We start from the raw sequence: 26,037 nt of genomic DNA, 5'->3' as shown, positions 1-26,037 counted from the left end.
GGGGGGCAGAGCGTCTCGCCTTTAAGCCGCCATGGGTGGTACTAACAGCGTCTGTATAAACACAACAACCAACAGGACAGGATCAAGTGCATTATGGGTGTGGTGCGTTGACAATGTGTTATGCCTGCAACCCACCCCGGGAGATTTAAAAAGTAGTTGTTAGCAGTTAGCGGCTAACTTGAAGAAGACTGACAGCTGCCGTAAATGTCCGCAAATTGGGAAAACAATAAGGTCCGGGAATCCTTTTACTCCAAGCAGAGGATGAGATCAGCTGGCATATAACAGAGATGGTGAATGATTGTTATTTCCATGTTATACCACTGTTATTGTTGATAAAGGGCTCCTATTATGTATGTTTTATGTCACGTTAAGGCTGAAGCTGTTGTATTACGTCACGCCTGCCACACCTCTTTTGATTCTGTGATGCTGGCATGCTGTCTGTTATCACACACTGGAGCGGCATGATGCCATTGTTGTTTAGTTCTGTGTAAAAATGCAAAGGCGGCATCAGGAAGGAACTATGTAGCAGGCCTATAATACAATCTCTGTGTAAAAAGGGCTTTTGAAAGCTGACTCCTCTCTCCTCTTAACCAGCTGGTAGGAGCCCCAAGTCTTTTCGAAAATTAGCTTGGCTAAAAACAACAAGTCTTACCATCTGTTGCAGGCCACATTTTGGCCTTCATTGTGGCTTAAAAACTCACATCCATAGAAAAGTTTAGTCTCATTTGGAACTGAAGCATCTGCAGATTAATTCAATACCCAATATGTGTTGATCCACTAATCTAAGACACAATATGAGATGAACAAATCCTTATTTTTATTTTCCTTGCGGCCATCTTGACTGTAAGGGAGTCGGTAGGGACAATTTCACTGTGCGCAGGTCTCTGCAGTACAGCTGCAATCTGGTTTTCTTTTGCACAACTTCATACCACAGCGAGCATTTTCAGAACTGGAGCGATTTGCCTGCCAGATTTTGTAGACTTACAGATTTTGTTGATTTGGTCATTTTTCCTTGACGTGTGCTTTTATCTTAGTTACATGATTTCTTTTTTTTGTCTCTTTTAATGATGTTTATTGTTATTTCCTATTGTGTTTTGCCGTTGCATGCAGCCAAAATTAATTCTGTTAAAAGTCCAAAAATTATATGGATCAAAGATTTGTGGCTGTGTTTTTAGTCGTTAAAATTACATTCATCCTCATCATTATATCGCATCATCTGAAATGTGCTGCTTTACGTCTGCTGTATAATTACAAGAATTGTCTAGAGTGGCCGCAGTCAGCTCAGGCAGCCAGAATGTGGCTGCCTGACAGAGTCCCGCACTCTACTGAGTGCCTTTTTGTAGTTTATTTAGTAATTAAGCAAAGCATCATGTTGTTAAAAGCCCGCCTCATTTAATATTTTTTTAATTTCCCTAGGATGAGTTTTGCTGAATGCTCTCCCAGCACCTGTCCATCTGGTGACAAGTGTGACAACCAGCACATCCAGAGACATGAGTGGGTTCAGTGTCTGGAGCGATTCCGTGCTGAGGGCAAAGGCTGGGGAATCCGCACCAAGGAATCACTCCGCTCTGGACAGTTTATCATCGAGTACCTGGGAGAGGTGGTCAGCGAACAGGAGTTTAGGTGAGACCATTGCATCACTAATTATGCAAGAAATCCTTGTTGGTTGACAGACGTGCCCCAGAAAGTGTGTGAACAGGAGATGATTTAGAATATTCTGCATCTGTTTTTCTGCCTGTTTCACTTCCTCATTTCAGGAATTTATCTTGACCTAATTAAATTAATGAAACCTCTCTTTTAATCTTCCACTCTCGCTCTTTTACCGAATTCCAGGAGCCGTATGATGGAGCAGTACTTCTCCCACAGTGGCCACTACTGTCTGAACCTGGATAGCGGCATGGTGATCGACAGCTACAGAATGGGCAATGAGGCACGCTTCATAAACCACAGCTGTGAACCCAACTGTGAGATGCAGAAGTGGTGGGTGTCATGGCAGCTTTAAACCAGTTCCCTCCTGATGTCCTTGTGGTGCTTTTGGGTTCTCACCAAAGCACAGATTTGGCTAAGCCTTTTCGGGCACGAACATGAGCAATTGCCACGAGCCGTTAAGGACGGATAATTGAGCCAGACCTGGCATAAACTGCTTTAGTTTGACTGTGATGGCAAAGAAGCATACTGCAGGAAACTAAAAAAATATAAAATATGACTTTCTCCATTTTGGTTTATGATATTTTCTCAAAGGAGAACACGGGACACCTGTAGATAAGTAGAATAGTATTGGTATCACTATGCATTCCGTGCATGTGTGCACAAGCCAAACAAAACGCAGACCCGCTCATGTAAAAACAGCCCCATAGCACTACTGGAGGTCTAAAACTCCACAGGGAACCTTTAAGGACTGTCAGGTATATCAACAGAGTGGATTAAAGAGGCAATGTTAAACAAGTGAAGCTGAGAGTCTTGCTGGATGGCTGTGAGAGGAGAGTGGGAGAGGCTGATTGGAAAATGTTCCAGCTTGATAATTCAGTATTTTGTTTTCTAAATGCTTCCGTCCCTTACGGTTAACGAACTGGAAAATACCAGCTTATTACCTAAATAGTTTCAGTTAATTGCTATCTGCTTGTGTGCCTGATGGTTCTCGTGGGTTGGGTAATTTCTTACTCACTCTGTAAGAGGCAAACTGAGTGTAGTGAAATTACCAGAAAGGAGAGGAAGATATTCAGCATAGAAATAATCATTTTGTTATCAGATATCAAGGGTTTCAGTGTAAGTAACCACACAGTATTATGAAGCTTGTAGCTATAAATCACTGTGTGTGTGCAGTTTAATGCTCTTAAATACAAGCTTGTTTGTAGTGGTTTCAGGTTTTCTTATGATGGCAGAAAGTTTTAGTCATATTTAAAAGTTTTTTGAAGTTGTGTGGTTTTATTACAGATACAAACCACTTAAACCTAAGTAGCCACAGTGTTGTATGTTCGCCAATATTGGGTTGCTCTTGTTTGGGTTATCTTACACGCGCTCTAAAAGGGACACGTGTAGCAGGTGCACTTCATTGTAAATGAGAAAGCTCTGCCTTGAAACCCCAGCCTTATTAATGTGGTTGTGCGGTGGTAATCTGATGAGATCACCTCAGTCAGTCTCTGCCAGTGTTCAGAGACCTAAATGGCTTAAAGGCCCTGCACCACGCCAAAACAATTCACTGGTTTCCTGAGGGATTGTTCTCACAGCATGGCTAAATCCGCTGCAGTTGGAGACCTGGCTGAGGAGGCCTCCCTCCCTGTGCCTGACTTTTTTAAGTGAGACCGATCGGGATTTTGTCTTAGATGTGGTTTGCCTGTATATGGTGAATGGGCAACATGTGTCACCAGTTTAGAGCGTTTGAGTGATTGTTTACATGCACACTAATATACAAGTATTATTCTGAATATAACCAATCATGTAAACAGCATATTCTGAGGCCTTATTACAAATAAGAGCTGGGCTAATGGATGATGCCATCGTCCATTGCTGATCGGTGTTAGTCATCGACCCCTGAGCTTAACATTGTGACCTAAAAATCCCGCCCCCCTGTTAACACCAACACCGGGGCGTGGGTTTGTTGTAGTGCTAATGGCATTCATTGCATGCTTAAAAAGAAACATTTCTGATTTATCTACCAGATGAGCTGTAGGCTGTTGTATGGGCAAAGTGGTACCATTGTTAGTGATCAAGTTTGTCGCTGCCATCGTGAAGATTTACCACCTTCACTGATCAGTATCTGCTCAGCCAACGGTCATCTTATCTTCTATTCACTGGTACATAAATACAGGTTTCTGCGGGCTCAGCGTTAGATACGGAGACGGATGGAGCCTTCTGTTTATAGCCTGCGTTCTTTTTGATCGTATTTGTGCACGTTTTCTGGAAGCTAACGGATATGGATTTGATGGCGCAGTAGCACTGGAGATCATGGAGGCAGTGAAGTGTAGTTTAAGCAAGATACTACCGTAGGAGTGGACAAAGACTTTTTTTAAAAACATGTAATGGAACGAATTGGTAATATATAACAATAAATAGTAAAAATAGTTAAAAGAATTCTCCGTCCACATGTTAGGCTGTATTTAATGGCCGCGCTTTTTTTTTTTTAATGCTTTAGTAACATATTAGCAATCATACAAAAATCAATGGCCGCGCTTCTACAATGGTGCCTCCGTTTAAAGGTACAGTATTACGACCTCCTCCACTGTCGCCTTGTTTGATGTTGTGTTTAACTTTTGACTCTGCCCTCTACTGCCATCTGTTGGCTGTATCCATGCTGTCATAAAGGACACATGGAAGTATGAGGGCAGAGGGTCGGTGGGTTAATTAACCCTCACCCCCCTCCAACAACGATATTGTCCATAATGTTTCTCTGTGGTCATTGTCATATGCCAATTCGATAGACATCGCTCAGTCTTATTCCAACTGTAGCGTTTTCTGATTAAATATTCGGGTTTTAGGAGCATTCTTTCGACATGTTAACAACAAATTTGGAGTATGCATCTCAGTTGGGTTTTTGTTTGCGACACATGGCTTCTTGCCTGTTTACAGTCAGCTCTGTGCCTTGTACACAAACCATTTGCAGGGCTAGAATAAAGATGCACGCCCCAAAGACAAGCCTGCATATCTGGCTGGAAGTAGAAACTCACCCACCTTTAAACATTATGAAAGACTTAGATTTCAACAGGTTTTTGACAACAACAGGTTATGCGCAATATCCCAACGTTGACCTTTTCAAGAAGGTGATTGAAGGAATGAAAAAGGGAGGCTGTATTTGACAGTTATACAAGTGAGCTACTGGTGGAAAACTGGAAAAATCCTATTTTGGAGCAAAGAAGTAAAATGGCACAAGCGGCTCCAGCCGTTCCCCTTCTACATGTTTTGACAGGCGTTTTACGTTAATCGGAGTATGCACACCTGCATGTAAACGGGAATAGCAGTCATTGTTATTAGCCATGTAAACAGCTGAGTAAGAACATTGTGTTTTTTAGAGTAAGGGCAAAACCCGGGATATTTTGTACATGTAAACGTTTCCACTGTGGACAGCTAACGACCTCCACAGAGTCAAAAGAGTCAAATCAAACTGTACCCTCTGCCCTCCAGCACAGACCAGCTCATAATCTAGGACACTGGTCAGTGTATGTGAACTGCTTGTGTGTGTAATGTAGAGTGGCTGGCTGAAATAAAAGACTCCGCAAGGATGGAGGATTTTCAGCACAAAGCCTGACGAGTCATCCATCTTGTCACAGAAGAGAGATTACATGGAGCCAGGCCTTAGATACAGCTGTAGTGCCTGAAGACAATGCGCTGAACCAGCTTTTTACCCCTATAGAAGGAATAAATTATCAAGTGGCTGGCAAACAGAATAGTGCGCTTTATTCTTAGAAGAATGGCGAAAAGCTGGAGCGCTGCTTCGTTTGGAGAAGGGGAAAATAGGGAGGACATGTTGAGCGGTTGCCAAATGGAGCAAATGAAAACTGGGCCGGTCCTTTTCACTTTTAGTCCTGATTTTAAAAAGCCTTAAATGAATTGCCATTTTAACAGGGCTAGTTTAACATTGTTTGAAGTCAAGACAGAAACTTGACTTTAAACTTGACTGAAAGGGGACTGTATCATTTATTTAAACCCGTCTTAGACAATGCTCTGCATCTTCTTTCATACATTGTTTCATTGTCATTAGACAGGAAAGCTTGACCTGAAAATGATACCATGTCCCACAAAGTTTGGTTAATTTTTAATGTTCTTTTAAGCGTTCTGGTGCCTGTCACATATTAACACCAGAGGATGAGTTTGGAAGCAGCTGAATTTTTATTCTCCATCAATATATTTACCACAATATGATGTAATTCTAAACATTTATCAGTAAAATACTACCTTAAACATTGACTGAAAGATCCAGTAACCTCCTGTCAGCTCACAACACTCCTGATGTCTTGTGCACTAAATTATCTTTCCTCATATCCTTTACCTCTCCTGTCTTTTAACTTTAATTCATCATATTCTAAGTAGTTTATTTTGATGTTGTTTATGTAACGAAGTTCCTCATGCTTTGTAATTAACATTAAAATTCATCATGTACACGCTGCCACTCACTCAGCCTCCCTGTGACTTCTCTTGTCTTAGGTCGGTGAATGGGGTGTACAGAATAGGCCTCTTTGCTCTTAAGGACATCACCAGCGGCACTGAGCTCACCTATGACTACAACTTCCATTCTTTCAACACAGAAGAGCAGGTGAAGCACCAGCGACTGTCTTTGACCTCCTAGTGAAATAACAAGTTGCTTTTATTTTTGGCACGACCCTTTTCTCACTTATTACGACTCATTTCTCTCACTCTACAGCAAGTGTGCAAGTGTGGCTCAGAGAGCTGCCGGGGCATCATCGGAGGGAAGAGCCAGCGTATTAACGGCCTGCCCGGGAAGACGGGAGGGACGCGGCGGCTGGGCCGACTCAAGGAGAAGAGGAAGTCCAAACACCAGCTCAAGAAACGGGTGAGTCATCAGTGTACTTAAAAATACTGAGAACTTGTGGTGGTATCAATTTGCTCGTAAGACGAGACGACAACTTTGAGGTACTTGTACATTATCCGAGTTTCCCATTTTTTGCTACATTATACTTCTATTCCACTGCATCTCTTTTACTTAAGTAAAAGATCTGAGGACTTGTACTACCACTGCATACCATAATGTTTTGCTTAAGACTTTAATTAATTGAAAACAATAGCCTTTTGTTATATAGCTGAAGCTATAAAAGTGTGGCAGTGTCTTACTAAATATCAGGTGCAATGTCTATGTAGGGCATGAGTGTGTCTTTGTCTCAGAGGTACTCTTAGTGGGCCATAAGGTGTCTTAAAAAAAGTAACTCAGAATACCTTAAAGGCTGAATGGTTTGACCTAAAATTTATAGTATATAATGGTATTTTTAAAGATATGCTTTGAGCAATGTACATCGTGGTTTTAAGGATGAATCTTATGAAGAAGTTGTCACATTCTGATTGACAAGAGTAACATGTGACCGCTTAAGCTAAGAGGTGCTTGCTGTTAAGATGTTGTAATACAACTTTCTTTATCTTCAGGAGGAAGAGTCGAGTGACAGCAACAAGTTTTACCCTCATCTCATGAAGCCCATGTCCAACAGAGAGAGGTACATACTGGCAAACTGACACATAAGCACAATATAGGGGAAGCAGAACTCTAGCTCTTTAGCGCATACAGACACTTGCTGTGTTCACACTCCTGTCCTCTTCCTCTCAATCATCAGGAACTTTGTGCTGAGGCACCGGGTGTTTCTCCTGCGGAACTGGGAGAAGATGAGGGAGAAACAGGAGATGCTGAAGAGAGAGGGTGAGAGGGAGAGGGACACCAGTAGCCTGTCTTTGTATACGCGCTGGGGAGGAGTCATCCGAGACGATGGCAACATTAAGTCAGGTGAGTGCACAGCCTCAGAGGTGTGAAGCGGAAGTGATATCAACAGTTAATGTGTGCAGTGATAGGGCAGCACTGAAATGTACCATTGAATGTAAATGTTAGTGATCTGAAATTAAGTGAAGTTGTGTAAAATGCTCGTGCCCTGTTTCTAGACGTGTTCCTGACGCAGTTCTCGGCCCTGCAGACGTCGCGGTCGGTACGCACACGAAGACTCGCTGCCGCTGAGGAAAACACAGAAGTCACACGCACTGCTCGCCTTGCACACATCTTCAAGGAGATTTGTGACATGATCACCAGCTACAAGGGTTAGTGTCTGTGTCTAATGTATTTATCTATTAAATATTCTCATTAGTATGACCTCTAGCCTGAGCTGAGGTCTTACCAGGCCTTTGAAACTCATCTGTCCGCACCTCTAATATCCAATATTTACTGAGTGATAAGGCTGTGTGATTGGCAAATGATGATAAGAATGTTTTTCTTCTGTACTCCCTCAGATTCAGCTGGCCAGACACTTGCTGCTCCGCTGGTGAACCTCCCGTCCAGGAAGAGGTAAGAGTGTGTAAAAGTGCAAACCCGCATTTCATCTGTGGTTCATTCATAATGTTTTACTGTTTGTCAGACAGCAGTGTTATCTGCTCTGTCAGTGTACAGCACCCACATACTGTAACAGTTTTATCTTGCGCCACACATTTCAGCCGTGACAGCCTGTGCTTTGATTCTTGTCCAGTATTGATAGTAATCACTTTGTGTCAAAACAATAACAGCTCATTAGTTTTCTTTGGCGAGATGGCACTAACACTGTCATGGTTGACCGCCGCTGAGCCGCCCTTAAAGTCTCTGTAGACTCAAAGGTTTATAAGCACCAAGGTTTTTGAAATGTTGTTGTTTTTGTGGATGCTGAGACTTACCCAGTTATGGAGTCAGTTTACAGCTGGTATTATAATGTGTATTGGGTGATACAAGAGGGAGTACTTTATGTCTTTCTGTTCACACCTGGCATTAAAATACGTCTCTTCATGCACCATGTTGAATTGCCGTTGGCAGGGTGGAGAGCAGCTCTGGAGACAGTCCTTCAGTGCTGCGTCCAACCTGTGTAACAGCAGCAACAGAAAGTTTGGCTTTTGGGCAGGGAGTTGCATAAGCAAGGACGTCAGCTGTGTATGCGGTCCTCCAGTGTGGCCCAGGATACATTAGCGTACACACTGCTGAAAAAATGTGACCATATGTGGCCACCTCAGAATGTGGTCTGAGCTAGGGATGGGCATCAATTTTCGAATATCGATAATTGATTAAGGATTTTGATCGATCACAAATAATTTTGCTCGATAGTCGCAGTGTATCCCCTACAATGCTACAGGCCTGGCGAGCCGCCGTGCCTACAAGACCCCCCCGCCAGACCTATGCCAGGCAAAAAATCATAAACAGACGGAGGCTCTCATCGCTCTCCAAAGCCTTGGCGGCTTCCCTTGAGGCCTCTGAAAACACTATGCCATTGAAAGATGGAGGTTTCCCTGAAAACTGAAGCCTGTAACCCCTGGCTGGCAACGGTTGTAAACACCCAGGGGTGAACTGCGCATGCGCGCCATTCTTCCTCTTTGGCCTGGAGGGTTGAAGCTCAAAACTGGGACAGCTGTGCTCTCTTGCGGCGACAGTCTGCACTGCATTCTTTTGTTTTCTCTCTTTTGAAATACTCGCTTATCAATTAATCGATAATTGATGGTTAATTTTTTGATGATGGAATAATGAATTTTGATCCTTTGCCCATCCCTAGTCTGAGCAATCAGATCTCAGGGTGGATTAGAGCTGTCCTCTTGTAATCTGATCACCAAGGAGGACGCATGTTAATACCAAGTGTAAACATTGCCTTAAAGAATTTGCAGAAACTAATCCTGCTGTTTCTGTGTGTCATCAGGAACAGCCAGTACTATGAGAAGGTGTCTGACCCTCTGGACCTCAGCACCATCGAGAAGCAAATCCTCACAGGCTACTACAAGACCGTTGAAGCGTTCGACACAGACATGCTGAAAGTGTTCCGCAATGCTGAGGTAGGCATGTTTTCCCATCAGTTAGTAACATTTATGATCCCCTGCTATTTGTGTCTGTTTACATCCATAATTTTATAGTTGAGTCATCTGAGCTGCACATGTTGGGAGAATAGCTGAGTATTTGAAAAGATCAACGAAAACCAAACTTACACTCAGTGCTCCTTTTGTATTAAGTGCTATGGCATCTGTGTTTGACCAGTCAGGAACATTAAGCCTTGCAAGCATCACCTTTAATAGTTCCTGCACCACCAAAAAGTACTTCTCCAGAGCAGGGACTTGTTGTACACCTGGAACTATCTTTCAGGAACCAAATTTCATCTCTGGTTCCTTAGGTCAAATCTCAGGTTTAGATCCTGAGTTCTTTAAAAGAATCTTGGTCCCCTGGGGAAGTTCTTACACCCTTTTAACTGGTGCTGCAGGAGAAACTGCCAAGAGAGTAATCATTTGAAAATGATCTATCTATCAAACAAAATGCTTAATCGATGTTATAGATCTTCTCTACCTGTCAGATTTATGTCAACAATCATTACAACAGTCAGTATGATGAATGGATGAAGGCAAAGGCTCGTGCAGCATCCAGTCTTCATCATTTAATAACACTTATCACAAGAACACTCGTGAGTCTCTCCAGTTTGATCCCAGATTCTTAGAGCCCAATCAATATCAAAAAGCTTCATCAAAATGATCATTCAAGCTGTTACTCTGCAGCTCTAACACATTCCTCCGCCCACTCACTCAGTTAATTTCTTTCTTCCCGTCTCGCACACAAACACCTCCCAAATGGGATGTAACTTCATGACTGCTGATCCACTGCGCACACGTTGCAGGCCCTTTTGATTTACATCTGTATGGCTTAGCAGTTTAAACAAGTGCCACTTGAAACCTCTCAGAGGAGCTTACTCTTCCAGTCAGAGACATCTGAAGTGGACGTCTAAATTAGATTCACCCTTTGGTCCCAACACCCTGTTTGCTAGACAGAAAAAGAAGTGTGAGGGGAATGGGGTTTGTTGTTGAATTCAGAGCTGTGACGTGCTGCATCGTCTGTTTGTGGGGTCTTGTTCTGTGCGTCAGCATACACAGACACATGGAGATGCTTTCCTGTTGTGTTGTTTTAGGCAACAAAAAAAAAGTAGCTGGATTTACAACTTGCCTTGTTTTCCCACCAGAAATATTACGGCAGGAAGTCGTCAGTTGGCAGGGACGTGTGTCGGCTGCGGAAAGCCTACTACAGCGCTCGTCATGAAGCTGCTGTCCAGATTGATGAGATCGTGGGCGAGACCGCCAGCGAGGCAGACAGCTCGGATTCGCTGGAGCGTGACCACGGCCACCACCACGGAGGAGCAGGGCCGGGGTCCCATGACAAGGACGATGACGTCATCCGTTGCATCTGTGGAATGTACAAGGACGAAGGCCTGATGATTCAGTGTGAGAAGTGTATGGTAAGGAGCAAGGTGTCAAACACATGTAACTGAAAAAAAGGGGATGAAAAATCTATATTTAGGCTGGCATAGAGAGATTTCTTTTTTTAATTTGACTGGTTGATATGTTACACCTGTTTTAGTGAGTGCTTTCTCTTGAGGCTCCAGCTAACTGCAGATTACTTTGTCAAGGAGAGTGTGCATTCAGTCCTCCTGTGTGTATTTTCTATTATTTTTAGAAAGCAAGGAGGGTTACAGATATTGATTGAAACTACCACAGTGACTGTGGAAACCACCTGGGGAGTAATTGATTCAGCTATCCATTTTTTGCTGTCTTGTGATTCACCAATTGTTTCTGTCACTAGGTGTGGCAGCACTTTGACTGCATGCGGCTGGAGACCGAGGTGGAGCACTACCTGTGTGAGCAGTGTGAGCCTCGGCCTGTAGACAGGGTGAGTCTGTCCCTCCTGAAACACCTCTGAATGCTCAATGTTTAAAACAGTTTTTCTTCTTAAGACAGTAACATTTATATCACCTAAGGCCCTGTCTGCACATAAATTATCACAAACCTCTTCCATCTGATCTCACCCATGATGTGTCATCGTTGTTACAGGAAGTTCCCATGATACCCCAGCCTAGCTACGCCCAGGCTGGCTCTGTCTACTACATCTGCCTCCTCAGAGACGACCTGCTACTACATCAAGGTATAGAAACAATAAAAACGAACAGCCATGAGCTCATAAATGCTTGGAAAGGTCCAGTCCCTGTAGTCTCCTGAAAATCTTGTTTTTGCAGACCTCCAGTGGTTAACTTCTCTCTTAGCTGCAGTGATGTATAAGTGTACTCCAGGACAACCTGACATCACATGAGGTGAAACAGGAGTGGAACTTTCAGTCAGAGAGGACAGAGAGACACTGATTTTCAGCCTGGTGTTGAATACAACCTGTGGCATTTTCTTGTAAATAAACAAAGGTTATGTTTACATAGAATTCCCTTTTTCCTCCGAACTCAAAAGCTTACAATTGGCATTCATTCCCAGGAAAAATGACTCTGCAGTCATGGATGGACGCTCTAATTAGCCATGATTTTCGCCCCTTTTCAAGTGTGGCCATCTGTAACTTTGTCTACTTAGCCACAGATTCTATCCATCGCTGTCTAAGCAGTGTTCAAACATTGCTCCAAATTAGTTGGCACAGAGTTCGAAAGAAAGATCGAATAAGTAAGAGATGTTTAAAAAAAAGAAGAATCTACCGTGACATTTTCACTGGACACCATGCTGCTTCCTGCTGTTTACTAACCCTGTTTTCCGGTGCGTTTGTGACCTCGAACATGACACACCAGCCAAAACAAACAAACAAAAAAAGGCATCTCAGGCCTGTTTTATTCATCATGTGCATCCTTGGGGTCGACTCAAAGTGTTGCATGCTTTTCTTTCCTCATGAAACATATGCTATACTTTTGTTTTGAAGTATTTTAAATCCTGCAATGTTTACATCCAAAATGAACTAGTTTGCTGTCTTCTGTTTTCTTGTACATTGCTGCATTTCTTGGCAAGTTAAGCCAGTTATAGATTAGTGGAATAGTCTGAAACAGCTTGCAGGACTGTGCATCGCATACCCGTGTGAAGCAATACACAGTGTGTATGTGTCAAACAAAACAGGGACCCACTGCTCCACAGTGATACTAGAGGTCAAAAAATTCTCAGAGTACCTTTTAGCCTCTCTTTAAGCTATGATTATTACAATTTAGTCAAAACAATTCAAGTGAGTTTTATTATTGCAAAGGTTTTGTGGAACAATAAGAAGCTACGTGTTGTATCACAGGGTTAAACTGAATCTTATGTTTGCTTTGTGATCTTTTTGCCTCTAAACATTTTGACTTGCTAAAATATGATCCTCTCCACAGTTGGGGCAAAGAACTGTTACTGCACTGAGATGTTATACTCTACCTGTCAGCTGACTTTCGTGTCAAGCAGTCGATTTCCTGTAAAATCTCACCGTTGTAGACAAGTAACCTGTCATTGTCTGTGTCTTGTGTGCAGGTGACTGTGTGTATCTGATGAGAGACAGCAGACGCACACCTGAGGGCCAGCCTGTCAGGCAGTCTTACCGCCTCCTGTCTCACGTCAACCGAGACAAACTCGACATCTTCCGGATTGAGAAACTCTGGAAGAACGAAAAGTAAGTCAGTCAGATGTCATATTATTGAGCAGCTAGCATCATGTACTATAGATACCTGCCAGTGAGAACAGGTATGTGCTTGTGGATTATTGTTGTGCTTATTAAGTTATATTACATTATTTCATTTGCTGACCTTTTTTATCCACTCAAACTCTAAAGGGGTGAGAGGTTTGCCTTTGGCCACCACTACTTCCGTCCTCATGAGACGCATCATTCTCCATCGCGGCGGTTCTATCAGAACGAGTTGTTCCGCATGCCGCTCTACGAGATCATCCCCCTGGAGGCAGTGGTGGGAACCTGCTGTGTCCTCGATCTCTACACTTACTGCAAGGGTGAGGGGTGAACACACATGCAAACTCACACATGCTAGTTTAAATGAAGTTATTAGTAATTCCTTTAACAACTACTGCTGAGGTTTCTTTGTTGCTTGAGTGAAGCTCAGTGAACTGTGAAAAATGAAGATGTGCATGTCTCAGGTGTTAATGTGTGTAAATATAAATAAAGCAGGACAGTGCTGATAAATGAAAGTTAATGATCTCATCACAGCTCAGCTCTGACCTCAGAAAAACATACCAGAACAAATTTACAAATATTTTACTAGACATAAATTACAGAAGTTCCAGGCTAACACAAAACATGTTCCTTTCGACAGGACGGCCAAAGAATGTAAAAGAGCAGGATGTGTACATCTGCGATTACCGCTTGGACAAGTCGGCTCACCTGTTCTACAAGATCCATCGCAACCGCTACCCAGTCTGCACCAAGCCATACGCCTTCAACCACTTCCCCAAGCGGCTCACACCCAAAAGAGACTTCTCGGTGAGAGTGATGGCGGGTCTTGACAGGGTGGGGCTGCTCCCCTGGGATCTGTTACTGATTTATAAACACCAAAAGATATTTTAAGAGTGGAGGTAATATTACAGCCCAGGGCACATTCTGCCTCGGCACCTCCTTGTGCTCAGTGTGAAGGCAGCCTGCAGCACAGTCACAGGTGAAGGTGGGGCTGACCTGACACAAATTAGCTTTTTGTTTGCATTTAACCACATCCAAATATATGTGGAATGTTGTGGGATTGTTTTCATGTTTTATGCCCACTGTTAATTGTAATGCCAACTGACTTGAGGGCAGATGACAGCATCCCATGCAACTTTAATTAAATACGTACAGCAGTTATTCTACACCGCAAAGCTTTAAGCAAACTGGAGAGTGATTTCCTGATCACTTCTCAGTTTTTAGTTTAATGTTGTTAAGTTCTGTTTATTTTTCTTTGTTTTTACTTCTGTGAAGGAGTTTTACTGCATTTAGTCTCGCATAGCCAGACCTATCTCCAAACTTTGTTTTAGCGCTGTGCCAACGCTTGAGAAAGGTCTGCCTCAAGCCATCGTAATTCTACACTAAGGGAGGTGAGTGCTGGCATTAAAACAGCTAAAACCCCGGAAAAGAGAACGCCACAAATGACATTAAAGGATGTTTTAGTGTGTAGATTGTGAGCTCAGAGTTTGTTGCTGTTTCATACACAGCACTAAAACTAAGTGAAGAGTTAGGCCTGACTATGAGAGACTAGGGTTGGGTAACTTTCACATTTGAACTGATATGAATGTATGTCTACTTGTCCAGTATTGATACTAAGTTTTTACTAAAAAACTGTACAAACAGAATTGACTAGATGCTGAAACTATCGTAGCAGATGCGCCGCAGCTATAATCTTAGCTCGCTGGGATCCCGACGGAGTGGCCACAGAGCCGTGGCTGGCTTCACAGCTTTAAGGCACCTCTGCTCAGCTCAGTGGCCTAGCAGTAGAGTGTCCGCCCTGAGACTGGGAGGTCGTGGGTTTGATCCCCGGCCGGGTCATACCAAAGACTATAAAAATGGGACCCATTGCCTCCCATTCAGCATCAGCGGTTGGAATTGGGGGGTAAGATCACCACATGATTCCCAAGCGCAGCACCGCTGCTACTCACTACTCCCTCAGGGAATGGGTCAAATGCGGAGAACAAATTTCACGCACTCAGGTGTGTGACAATCAGTGGGACTTTAACTGCGGGTCTGAAATCGAACCTGGCAGCTCAGCGGACCGCTTTTGCCAGCCTTGGAGCTCTGTGGCTGGCTTCCAGGCTTCAGGGTGCTCCGCTGCACTTTGCCTCTTGTCTTAATCTGGCATTCTCACCCAGATTTGCTCTCAGGTTCCGACATTTGGCACAGATGGTTTTAACATGATTCGGTACCCGGTCAGCACCCTTAAAATCACAGATCTCACCCAACCCTACTACCATTTACATTTTAAAAACAGTAACAGGCAGGAAGTGGAAGGGGAGGAGAATTCCTTTTGAAATAACTGGCTGATAGCAGGCTTATACACACAGTCTTCATCCTGTGAGTCAGACTCCACTGCATTGAACTAGTTCACATCTGTGTCAGGTCAACTCACAGGAACATATTTGCAATTTGCAAACCGTGATCATTTGAAACCCAAGTCAGCTAAATCAAGTCACGTTAAGTCTGTACAAATGCTTTTCAACCTGGATCTAATTGTGACATTTTTGCAGCCTCATTACGTCCCTGACAACTACAAGAGGAACGGGGGCCGTTCTGCGTGGAAGAGTGAAAGACCAAAAGGAGCTGGAGGCTGCGAGGACGACGGCTCCTCCTGCGAGCGGGGCGATGACTTCCCACCTGAGGCTGAGGATGGGAGAGGAGAGGACGACGACATGGACATGAATCCTGAGGATTCTGAACTTCTTTCAGCCAAGCCCAGGAGAGCAGAGCGGGAAGTGGAGGGAGACGACGACGAAGATGAGGAGGAGGAAGAGGAAGGGCAGAGGTCTGAAGAGCGCAAGGAGCTGGAGGAAAGTTCTGCAGAGAGGATAGGGGAGATGCTTGAACTGCCGTCGTCCTCGGCCTCCTCGCCACTGCACCACCCAGTGCTGGGCAGGCGGGAGGCCCAGAGGGAACGACTCAACAAAATTCTGCTGGATCTGCTGCACAGAACTCCCAACAAGAATGGTGAGGGACCGGGAACAAAGCAGGGGGGTAGGTCAACAGATAAATTAGGGTTAAAGTTTCACTTGCATCCTTAAAACATGTTGGATCACACATTTTTACAGTATTCCTGAATGGTTAAGTTCAAAGTTGGGGCAAAAAAACCCTCTTCATTAAAAGGAGAGGGGGATCAAGACAAAGTAAAATCTGCAGCTCAGATTCAGTTGTCTTTCAAGCATTCATGTAACAGATGGGAACCTCCGTCTTCGAATCTGCTGCTTTGTCTCAGTCCCTTCTTCTCATGCGGTGTTTCAGTCTGTTGTGTTACTGCTTCAATCTGCTGCTGACCGTATTATGAAAACTGCACCAACTTTCAACAAACATTCAGGAGCTTTTCTGAGTGTGTAAAGGATTAGTCTGGTGATGTGCTGTGTTTTTCTTACAAACCAAAACCAACAATGAGTTCATCCTACACGTGTTGCAGGTGTAGCCAAAGACTGATACAGCTTATTCCTCTGTGCTATATGTTGTCCAGAATATGATAAACATAGGCACCATTTATTTTGAGTCAATCCCACAAAGATAGTCTGTTTTTATGGAATGCCCACAAAGTGTCACATCCTTTTACGCTGAGGGGGAAAACATGCTGAAGAGTTGCTGTGTAGCTTTCTACACGTGAAAGCTTTTTTCCCATGTTTTTATGTCTAAGTGACTAATGGGAACACCTTTTTTTGGAAGTTTTTTCAGTACTGAGCGAGAGCAGCAGCCCGGCTGCAATGTAAACACTCGGCATGTTTACACCGTCAGTTTACAGCCACTAAAAGTGCTTGTTTTGAGCACTGACAGGCTCAGAGCCTTACTATAAGTGTATGACATTATTATTGAAAGAATTCCTACAGAGATAGACCTTTTTCTTTAAGAGTAAGATCCTTTTTATTTAACCAGAATTAGTCCCAAAATCACTATCCCCAAAGCCCATCAGACTCCATTTAAATAATCAGTAATTTTATCATCTTAAAACACACTTAAATCAAAGTCAGCAACCAGCTTGGTTCATCGTTGCCAGCCACCAGAAACCCATAGTTCTGGTTGCATATCCCTGTGTGGTAACATTATATCACATCATCAAAACAGGCTAATGGCATTGAGTAACATTAGCGCTGCTATACTATCTCAAAACATGCAAGTCACTAAAACATACTAGTCTATTACATCATAGCATTAATGGCCATAGGGTACTGATATAGTAAATTTGATAATCATATCTATAGTAAATGTAATGGTGTCTCTTATGTGATTTTAAAACCACACTTTCCCGGCATTTACAGGCTGGGGAAAAGGACCGCCTTCACCATGCCCCCAAACTATGACTAGACACCGACTGTATCTATATACCTTTCTGCTCCTAATAACTAGTCTCCAGCAAATTGACTTTTTATTCCTGTTTGAATACTGTTCACTAAAAAACATAGTTTAAGGAAGCCAAGTTTTTCTTTGCTTTTCTTTTTTTAAGGCTTACACTTTTGGTATAAACAAATAGGCTAGGGGCCAAGTGCCGCAGACAGGGAAGGGAAGTCAGAGAGAGTTGAGATACAGTATAACACATTATTGGTTTTGGTCTTTCATTGGATTTCTTGACAATAAAGAAATGCAGAATATTGCCAGCCTGCCGCAGCTTCACAGCAAAATCCTTCCAAAGGCACCTCTGAGCTTAAAGCATTTGTTGATAGAGCACAGCAAAGGAATGAGTCAAGTCTGACTTTTTATTCGTAGATTAATTGTAAGACCAACAATAAAGGAGTATAGCAAAACTTGGAATGACTCGTGGAAAGGATGGAACAAAATTTGCTGACACCTGAACACACCTGTCAGAGGTCTGAGAGGTGTGTTCATGGGGCTACAAACTGTTTTGGACATCAAGTCTCTGAGTTTTTGAGCACTTGAAGCTTGATGCATCAATAACAGAAGAGTCACATTTGCCTACCTTTGTTGTTTCTCTGATATGATACCCTGTGTGTCAGCTGTTTCCGTCTAACCTCTTATTTCTCCCTCTTTTTGTGTCCTTCCAACAGCCATAGACGTCTCTTATCTCCTGGAGGAGGGTGCAGGGCGGCGGCTACGGCGACGGACGCTTGGATTCGGTGATTTTGTGGGCAGGAAATAACGTCGCTGCGTGCCTGTCAAGCACACTGCCTTTTACTTACGCGAGCAAGGGGCAGAACATGGAGAGACAGCGAGAAGGGGAAATGCAGCATTGTTGGCTGTCCGACCATTAAAGGACCACAATGCATCCCTGGGGGCCTCTTCCAGTTTACCTCTTCCAAGACTGTAATCCTGAGAGGGTGGAGGGGGTTTGGAAGCGCTGACTCCATGGCAATTTCAGCTTTTCAAGAGTTCTCAAGGAGCACGAAGAGAGAGCTGACCAGGACTTCTTGCTTATTTAAGTAGTATGATGCAAAACCTGTTTTTAAAAAAAAAAAAATGAACATAGGAGAAATAACCCATGCACTTAAATGCATTGAATATTACAGACATGGGTGAATGAATTCCCCTACCAAGCATCAGAAATGAAACAAGTGGTACTGAATAGGGATGGATAGATGGAGGGAGGGATGATTTCAGTCAGAGAAGATGTGAATGCTGGAGAACTGTTCCCCCTAGTGGGACCTAGCTGCAATGACAAAATATAACAGATGAGAGAGGATAAGCGCCGGGACCGAGGGGAGGGGGGAGAATGGCATAGAAGAAATGTAAGTTGAGCAGTGTGCTCAGATGCTGCTCATGAGAGAGACAGAGAGACAGAGAGTGAGGGTGGTGAACTGCACTTTTGGTACCATGGATATTGTGAAGCTCTGTGTAATGTATCTATAACGAAAACACACTAACACTCACAGTATTGGATGATGCAGTCTGAAAAAAAAAAAAACGAGTTAAAAAAGTCTATTATCTTTTTCCTGTTATACTGTAGTACGTCATTTAGGAACAGAAGAGGCCGGGGGGTGGGGTGGGAGTGTTTGTTTTCAGAGTAAGGGGTGGGGAGGGAGGACTGAGTGTGCGCTTGTGTCAGTCAAAGTGTCTTGTTGAGGTTTTGATTTTAATCTTTGATTTCCTTGCGAGGCAGTCAGCTTCGCGCCCTCTTTTTTGAAGTAACATGATTCACCAGCTTAACTAAAATCAGGCGTGTCGGGGGGACAATGGCTTCAACTGTAACGCCTTACACAGCCGTGCTCTCCGACTGCCTTGTGTGCGAGTGTGTGCGTGCGTACACACTTATCGTGTGTCTGTACTCTGCCAGATTTCTTGAAGATATACCTTTTTAAAAAAAAATTTGAAAAAAAAAATTAAGGGCTCGATGGCAATTAACAGTTTTAAGAAAACTATGGAAAACAATACTTAACATAAAATGTATCGTGATGGTCATATTTTCTTATATTCTGTGAGACGGGTGGGGTGGTGTATACTGTATATTGGGAGGGGAAGGGACTTGAGATGTTTTGTTGTCTTTAGACTATGTTCCTGGTTGCCATGGAGAATGTTTTAAAAAGAAATTGTGATATTTGATGAGATTTCGTTTTCTTTTCCCCCCCAATTGCCTCTGCTAAAAAGGGACAGCCTGCAATGTCCCAGTGCGGTTAACTGACAGAGAGGTGGCGAGAATGAGACACTGACGGAGGGAGAGAAGAGAGGGAACGGGAAGCTGTACAGTGCCAAGTTATGTAAATATACACACTTTACATTGAGGAGTGTCTCCAAAAGCAATATCTTGAAAAATGGATTTTGTTTATTATTGTACTGTACAGGACTCAGCCCTAAATGTATTATGATTATTATAATAATGATAATATTATCATTTCTTCCGTTTGTATTACTATAATGAAGACACTTAAGCTTGGAGGAAAATGATTTTTTTAATGTCCAGAAAATCTCACCGTAATTGTCCTGACGACATAAAAACTTAAGCTGAGTTTTCGTTGCCTATAAATGAAATTCATCTATGTACTGCATGAGTGAGATGAGCGAGAAGAATGTCAAACGGACACAGAAGGCATTGGGACAAGACAGTGACTCAGCAATGACACCTTTGTCACTGAATATTGTTAATAATATTACTTTCAAAGGAGAAATGTACTCCTTGTTTTTTGCTGCAAAGTGTTGAACACTAAAAAAACAAACCAACATAAAAATGTTATGATATTTTTAAAAACGGTGACAGACACAAAAGTAAAGCTGTCAGCCCAATATCATGTTATTATTTTTTGTTTTTTCTTTCAAATAGGAAATGGTTCCGTTTTGTGATAGCAGTCATTGTATGATGCTTGTACTTGTATTTGTGTGTTTTTGTGTGATTCGTTTAGTTATTTTTAGACAATCACAAAATAAGATGCAAGCATTGTAAATGGCAGACTGGCGGACATTTTGTGATGTGTACAGTTTGTCAAAAAAACCTCTTCCACTCGTTAAAAGTTTGTAATTATGATTCTTAAGTCATGAAAAATGCTGTTGGTTTTTACTTTTTGTTTTATATTTGTTTTTGTTTTTTTGTTTGTTTGTTTTTTTAATAAAAAGCACTACATTATTGTGAATACACTTTACGTTGTCATGCTTTTAATATTCTTTAGACAGTTCACAAAGAAAAAGATGCAGCTACATGTTGAACTTGTGTGCTGGTGCTCTGCTAGTTTATCACTAATGTGGTTTGGAGTAATCTGAGAACAGTTAAACCATGTTCATATCTTTCATATCTTAAAATTAAAGTGTCATAGTGATAACATGCATGTATCAACATCAAACTCCACTTTGACCAAAGACAGCAGGCTCTGCAAAGTGAAACAATGTGCAGGACATATAAGAGAAATGCTTCATTGATCATATTCTCATCCAGTCCACAGTCAATAATCAACGTGAATTTGAAATATTGATATAAATTAGCTTCGTCCTCATATTCATAGTCTCCTGACAGGAAAAGCTTCACAGTAAAATACACTGTTAGGGAACCAAACAGTCAAATGGAAACTCTCGCGATATTACGACAATAAAAAGACAATGAGTTACACGACAGACTGCCATAACATTTTAATGTTCTGAATACCACTACTAACATTAAGGTTCACAAACTACGTTAATATCTCCCAACAAGCAATGCTTTACAAAAATAATTTCCAAATACCATGGGCCAAAGGAAAAGCACCGAGTACCTTTCCAGAAGTCTCGCGATGAATCCCACAGGTTGGACTGCGAGTTGGTTACCGTGGTAACGCCAGTATCGCCCAGGGGTTTGTTTAGTTAGGAAGCAGTACAGCGACGTTAAGTTAGCTCATTTATCCGATGATTTAACCATATTTCGCCAACAATGTCTAAAAGGACAGAAAAGGAGAAAAAGGGGAAAGCAAATACTAAGGAAGAGACCTCGAAAAATACAGGTTAGATGAGTCTTTCAACAGCAGGTCGGGTAGTTAGCTTGACAGCCCCCTTCGGACAGACCGTTAATGCTAACTGACATTGTTGAGATCACTTTTAAACTGTTATTCAACTGTAATTATGAGACACAGGCTTTTAATGATAATATAGCAATACAAAGGGGGATGCTGCAATTGTTTGCATAACTTTTTAGTGTCTATAACATTAACTTACCTGCTATTTTGAACCTAAGGTGTGGGATTTAAATTGACAGGTTTAGTTAAATACACAGCTTTTAAAATGGCGGTATTAAGAGTAGTTAATACCACACTTAAAAAATACTTCATTTAAAATGAGTCCACCATTCATAATTTCCATATGTACAAAACAAAACGATGTCTTGTATCAGGCCTACTCGTCTATTCTTGATGAGATGTTGTTGAGTACATTTTACAAAGATGTCTTAAGAGTAAAAACAGTTTTAATGCCTTTTAGCAGCAGTGTTAACACATTAAATAGCTTTACTCAAATCATTGTCACAGCTGGACTGTACTGTAACCCAGCATGTTCTGAATCTTGGTAGAGGTCAGGGGTGAAATATCACTCTCAGTCTGAAGTTGCCATAACAACTAATGATCTAGTGAACCAAAAGTGGTTAATAAAAAGAAGAAGTGCTCAGTGGGTGTAAACTCTAACCTTTCTGTTATTTTTAGGACCAACTCCAAATGAAAAATTGCCTGTTGAGATCTTTGGTAAGTGACATTATTTGACGTTTTCCTTTCTTTTTGTCCAGATGAGAGTTTTGAGGTCAGTGCTTCAAACCCTTTATCCCACAGATGAATATCAGTGCTCGGGCAATGTGGAGATTGACTTTGCTGGACTTTGTGCTCTTCTGGACATAAAGGATATCCCCGCTGTCATCACCAAGCAACCAGCCTCCTCCACTTCTGAAACTGAAGGAGAGCATACAGGTAAAGAGAGCTGCTCCTGATCTTAACACACCTACTGATATCTTTTTACCCTGTATAGAAGACTTGTATAATTTCCAGTATAGGTTTGTTCAATGCACCTAAAATGATGTAAGCGGACATTAGGTGAATTACATTGATGTTATTCTGTTTTAGTAATTGAAATATACCAACCAAAAGAAATCGGAAGACCTTGGGACATTTAGTTCACTGGAAATATACTTTACTGTACAGAATGGATCATTATATAACAAGTCCAAATGTAATAGTCAATTTTTCACTCTCAGTTCAATTATAATTGTCATAATTGCACCTTCAGGTCATGGCCAGTCACAGACAAATGCTGCGCCTTCCTGGTGGTCAAAGCGATGCCTCCAAGTAGAGCTGGAGAATGAAGACCCCCTCAGCGCCAAGCACCTGAAGATTTTCGGTAAGAAAGAAACACCCTAAAGAAATATTTACAGCCATATTTGTCTCGGTATTTACAGTTTTTTCTCCTTTTAAAGTGTCATTTGAATGTCTGAGCAGTCTGCAACCCTTGTATTTGATGTCATCCAGTATTTGTAGTGGATGTTGGAGAAAACATAATCTATTTTAAATACTCACAGGATGGAAGGTAGATGAACAGATTGCCAGAGTGCTACACAAGATGCTTCCCTCATTGAACAAGCTACAGCACCTTCAGTGAGTAATGAGCTGATGTACCCCTGTTATAGGGAACAGGGTTACAGCTGTCACTGTTTTGTTCTTGTTTGTTTGTGTAATCCTGTCTTGTTGCAGGTTTTGGCAGGCGGGTCTGTCAGATCGAATGGTAATCTCCCTCATGAACACAATATCACTGTGCTCAAACCTCAGGTGAGGTGATTCTGCTGCCAGTCCCACTGTGAGACTTTGTTTTAGAGACAAAATGTTGTAGATCTGGAAAGAAAACAACACCACAGTATGTTGAACATTATTGGTCAGACACTGAGAATTACTACTGCTTCCCCTCCTCTTTGTTTGTTAGGACTGTGACACTGCAGGGCAACCCTCTTCCAGAGCAGAGCTACCACCTTCTTCTCTCTGAAGACAGTGTGTGAGTCACCACGCAGCCACATGTATGGCATAGTAGTACAGAAATAAACCTTAATTTGCATTCACACTCACAAATAGAAACACAAACATGCCTGAATCATGTCATGTTTTTTTTTTTTTTGTCAAGCCTCACTCACTTGTACCTGAATAATAACCGGATAGGAGACGAGGGCGCTCGCCTAATTGGGTTAGCTCTCTCTACAACCAGATCTGCTAATAAAAACCTGTTGGCACTCAATCTGGCTTTTAATTCTATTGGCAATGCAGGTGCTGCACATATTGCACAGGTATAACCCAGAATTGACTCCATACTTTTTCCTGTATGTTCCCCTCTTGGTCACTGAGGTGTTTTCTTCCTCCTGTTTTGTCTCTCAGGGCCTGCGGTTCAATCATTCTTTGCGCTTTCTCTCACTGTGCAACAATCAGATTGGAGACACGGGGGCTGCTCATCTGGCTGCGGTATCCGTTTACATTAAAGATTTTAACCTGGGACATAATGCATTTAAATCAGTGGTGAAGTTGTTTTAAATTATATTCTGCTTATTGCATTATATTATGTAACTTAATAAGGCTCCACACCTTAACCCCTGTTGTCTTCAGATACTTGGTGAGTTTGCTCTCACTCATGAAGAAGTTGTGGAGAGGAGGAAGCTGCTTCTGAAAAGAACGCTCTCTGTAAGTGTAGCAATTTGTAACATTCATGGCGGATAATGAGACAGTGGGCCACGGGGCACAGATATGCAAAAGGCCCCGCCACCTCTGCCACACAGAAAAAAGACACACAGATGTGGTCTATGGGTGGTTTTGTGTCTCTTTGTAGACGTTTTGTTTATTTGAGGTAGTTTTGTGTCTTTTTGGTTGTGTCTTTTGTTGTTTTGTAGTCATTTTGTATCTCCTTGTGATTATTTTGTGTCTCTGTGGTTGTTTTGTCGGTTTTGTAGTTATTTTGTCTCTTTGCAGTTCCTTTACATCGCTTTGTGTTTTTTGTGTCTCTTTGTAGTCATTTTGTCAGATGTTTTTGTGTTTTTTGACGTCATTTTGTGTCTCTTTCAAGTAATCATGTGTCCCTTTGAGTTAATGTTGTGACTCTTGGAAGTAATTTTGTGTCTTATTGAGGTGATTTTGTCTCTGAGGTAATTTTGTGTTTCCTTGTGGTTGTTTTTTGTCTCTTAGTCATTTTTTTGTCTCTGTGTGATTGTTTTGCCTGTTCTGTAGTTATTTCGCGTCTCTTTGCAGTTCCTTTGCATCTCTGTGTTTTTTGTAACTCTTTGTGGTCATTTTGTGTCTCCTCCTGGTCGGTACGTGAAAATTTGAGTGACCTTTTGCAGGAGACGACCAGGAGAGCCCCTGATACTTTGAGCCTCTGGGCCTTTGCCTTGCAGGCCCAATCAGTAATCATCCATGCTACCCACTTTACTTTAAAAATAATCCCAAATATCAAGGTGTCCTGTTCAAAAAGTAAAGATTGACTGACATTACTCTGCAACAATACCCTCATTTAAAGGTTTGAACAGGTTTTCACAAGCATATAAGTGCAAGGACATGTTACGAGACATTCTAATAATCACATTTCAACACACTGCTCTTGCTCTGTTTTCACGGTCATCACTAACTGGTGATTCTTTCAAGGCTGATGCTGACCAGCGTGCTGATCAACTTCCCTTAGTAGCCAGCAGCAGTTCGCTGGGCATCAGCAAAGGGGAGATCAAAGACAAAAAACAGGTAACATGCCAAAAAAAAGAGTGTAAAATAGACAGGAAATGAGAAAATATGGTTTAACTAATTTTATATTTGGTTTGTAAATCGTGACAAGTCATCTTGAGATCTTTACACTAACAGAAAGCACCCAAAAAGGACAAAGATAACCCAGAGTCTAACAAGAAAATCAACAGTGAAGACGGCCAGCAGGGGGGAAAAGAGAAGCAACTATCTGCACAAGAGGTACCAGAAACATGCTAAACTAAGAACTATATGGATATAAACATGCATAGTACAGTACTTTAAATAAATCAGTTGTGTCACTTTGTTTTTTCTGCAGGATAAATCAAGTACTTCCTTGAATGAGGTTTGTTTGATGCAGTTGTCTGTCGAGCAGAAATCTTCTCAATGATGACGATGATTTGATCATATGCTGTCAGGCACTTGCTCACGTCTGTCTCTCTTTACCAGCAGGGACAGTCGGTGAAGATAGTGAACCCCCTGCTGGACGAGCCGGTGCAGTACAGGGACGGTGAGCTTTTTCTGCCTGGAAACACGACTCTCGCCTCCCTCAACCTAGCAGGTGAGTAATGTTGGTGGTGTGTTTATCTCATCTTGAAATTAAACATCTGATCTGGAAACCTTACACATAAAGGTGTTTCCAGTACCGCTATAGTTAAGATTGAAAACAGGAATATTTAAATTCACGTCACAGCAGCTCAAAGCACAGACAGAAAAAGGAGGGTGACAATGTTACTTGAGTAAAAGAAAATTAAAGATTAAAAAATATAAAATATGTGTAAACAGTATATATATATATATATATATATATATAGA

The 26,037-nt window shown here is 42.1% G+C and overlaps 2 protein-coding genes across 7 annotated transcripts in view; both read left to right on the top strand.

Annotated features, from left to right (window-relative positions):
• The window catches only part of ash1l (ash1 (absent, small, or homeotic)-like (Drosophila)), a 39,202-nt gene extending 18,552 nt beyond the window's left edge, over positions 1 to 20,650 (top strand). For 2 of the 3 annotated variants that reach the window (XM_050033879.1, XM_050033880.1), the window contains exons 11-27: positions 1,417 to 1,623; positions 1,834 to 1,980; positions 6,139 to 6,247; positions 6,356 to 6,505; positions 7,090 to 7,157; positions 7,275 to 7,441; positions 7,594 to 7,746; positions 7,936 to 7,990; positions 9,354 to 9,486; positions 10,653 to 10,925; positions 11,270 to 11,356; positions 11,518 to 11,608; positions 12,946 to 13,084; positions 13,244 to 13,416; positions 13,737 to 13,903; positions 15,631 to 16,114; positions 18,136 to 20,650. In XM_050033879.1, the coding sequence (XP_049889836.1) occupies positions 1,417 to 1,623; positions 1,834 to 1,980; positions 6,139 to 6,247; positions 6,356 to 6,505; positions 7,090 to 7,157; positions 7,275 to 7,441; positions 7,594 to 7,746; positions 7,936 to 7,990; positions 9,354 to 9,486; positions 10,653 to 10,925; positions 11,270 to 11,356; positions 11,518 to 11,608; positions 12,946 to 13,084; positions 13,244 to 13,416; positions 13,737 to 13,903; positions 15,631 to 16,114; positions 18,136 to 18,227 (2,695 nt within the window). In that variant the 3' untranslated portion in view covers positions 18,228 to 20,650. The remainder of the gene's footprint in view (positions 1 to 1,416; positions 1,624 to 1,833; positions 1,981 to 6,138; positions 6,248 to 6,355; positions 6,506 to 7,089; positions 7,158 to 7,274; positions 7,442 to 7,593; positions 7,747 to 7,935; positions 7,991 to 9,353; positions 9,487 to 10,652; positions 10,926 to 11,269; positions 11,357 to 11,517; positions 11,609 to 12,945; positions 13,085 to 13,243; positions 13,417 to 13,736; positions 13,904 to 15,630; positions 16,115 to 18,135) is intronic. The other variant, XM_050033881.1, reaches the window with a different exon arrangement.
• A 693-nt stretch (positions 20,651 to 21,343) lies between these two features.
• lrrc71 (leucine rich repeat containing 71) overlaps positions 21,344 to 26,037 on the top strand; it is a 13,288-nt gene continuing 8,594 nt past the window's right edge. For 2 of the 4 annotated variants that reach the window (XM_050034556.1, XM_050034555.1), the window contains exons 1-14: positions 21,344 to 21,483; positions 22,174 to 22,212; positions 22,297 to 22,431; positions 22,748 to 22,858; positions 23,037 to 23,112; positions 23,209 to 23,283; positions 23,435 to 23,503; positions 23,630 to 23,789; positions 23,878 to 23,961; positions 24,103 to 24,177; positions 25,132 to 25,224; positions 25,342 to 25,443; positions 25,541 to 25,567; positions 25,672 to 25,783. In XM_050034556.1, the coding sequence (XP_049890513.1) occupies positions 21,414 to 21,483; positions 22,174 to 22,212; positions 22,297 to 22,431; positions 22,748 to 22,858; positions 23,037 to 23,112; positions 23,209 to 23,283; positions 23,435 to 23,503; positions 23,630 to 23,789; positions 23,878 to 23,961; positions 24,103 to 24,177; positions 25,132 to 25,224; positions 25,342 to 25,443; positions 25,541 to 25,567; positions 25,672 to 25,783 (1,228 nt within the window). In that variant the 5' untranslated portion in view covers positions 21,344 to 21,413. Of the gene's footprint in view, positions 21,484 to 22,173; positions 22,213 to 22,253; positions 22,432 to 22,747; positions 22,859 to 23,036; positions 23,113 to 23,208; positions 23,284 to 23,434; positions 23,504 to 23,629; positions 23,790 to 23,877; positions 23,962 to 24,102; positions 24,178 to 25,131; positions 25,225 to 25,341; positions 25,444 to 25,540; positions 25,568 to 25,671; positions 25,784 to 26,037 lie in introns of all 4 variants that reach the window. The other 2 variants (XM_050034557.1, XM_050034558.1) reach the window with 2 other exon arrangements.

Source organism: Epinephelus moara, chromosome 22 (assembly GCF_006386435.1).
Source record: "Epinephelus moara isolate mb chromosome 22, YSFRI_EMoa_1.0, whole genome shotgun sequence".
Lineage (NCBI taxonomy): Eukaryota > Metazoa > Chordata > Actinopteri > Perciformes > Serranidae > Epinephelus > Epinephelus moara.
This window is presented reverse-complemented; position numbering and strand designations above follow the sequence as displayed.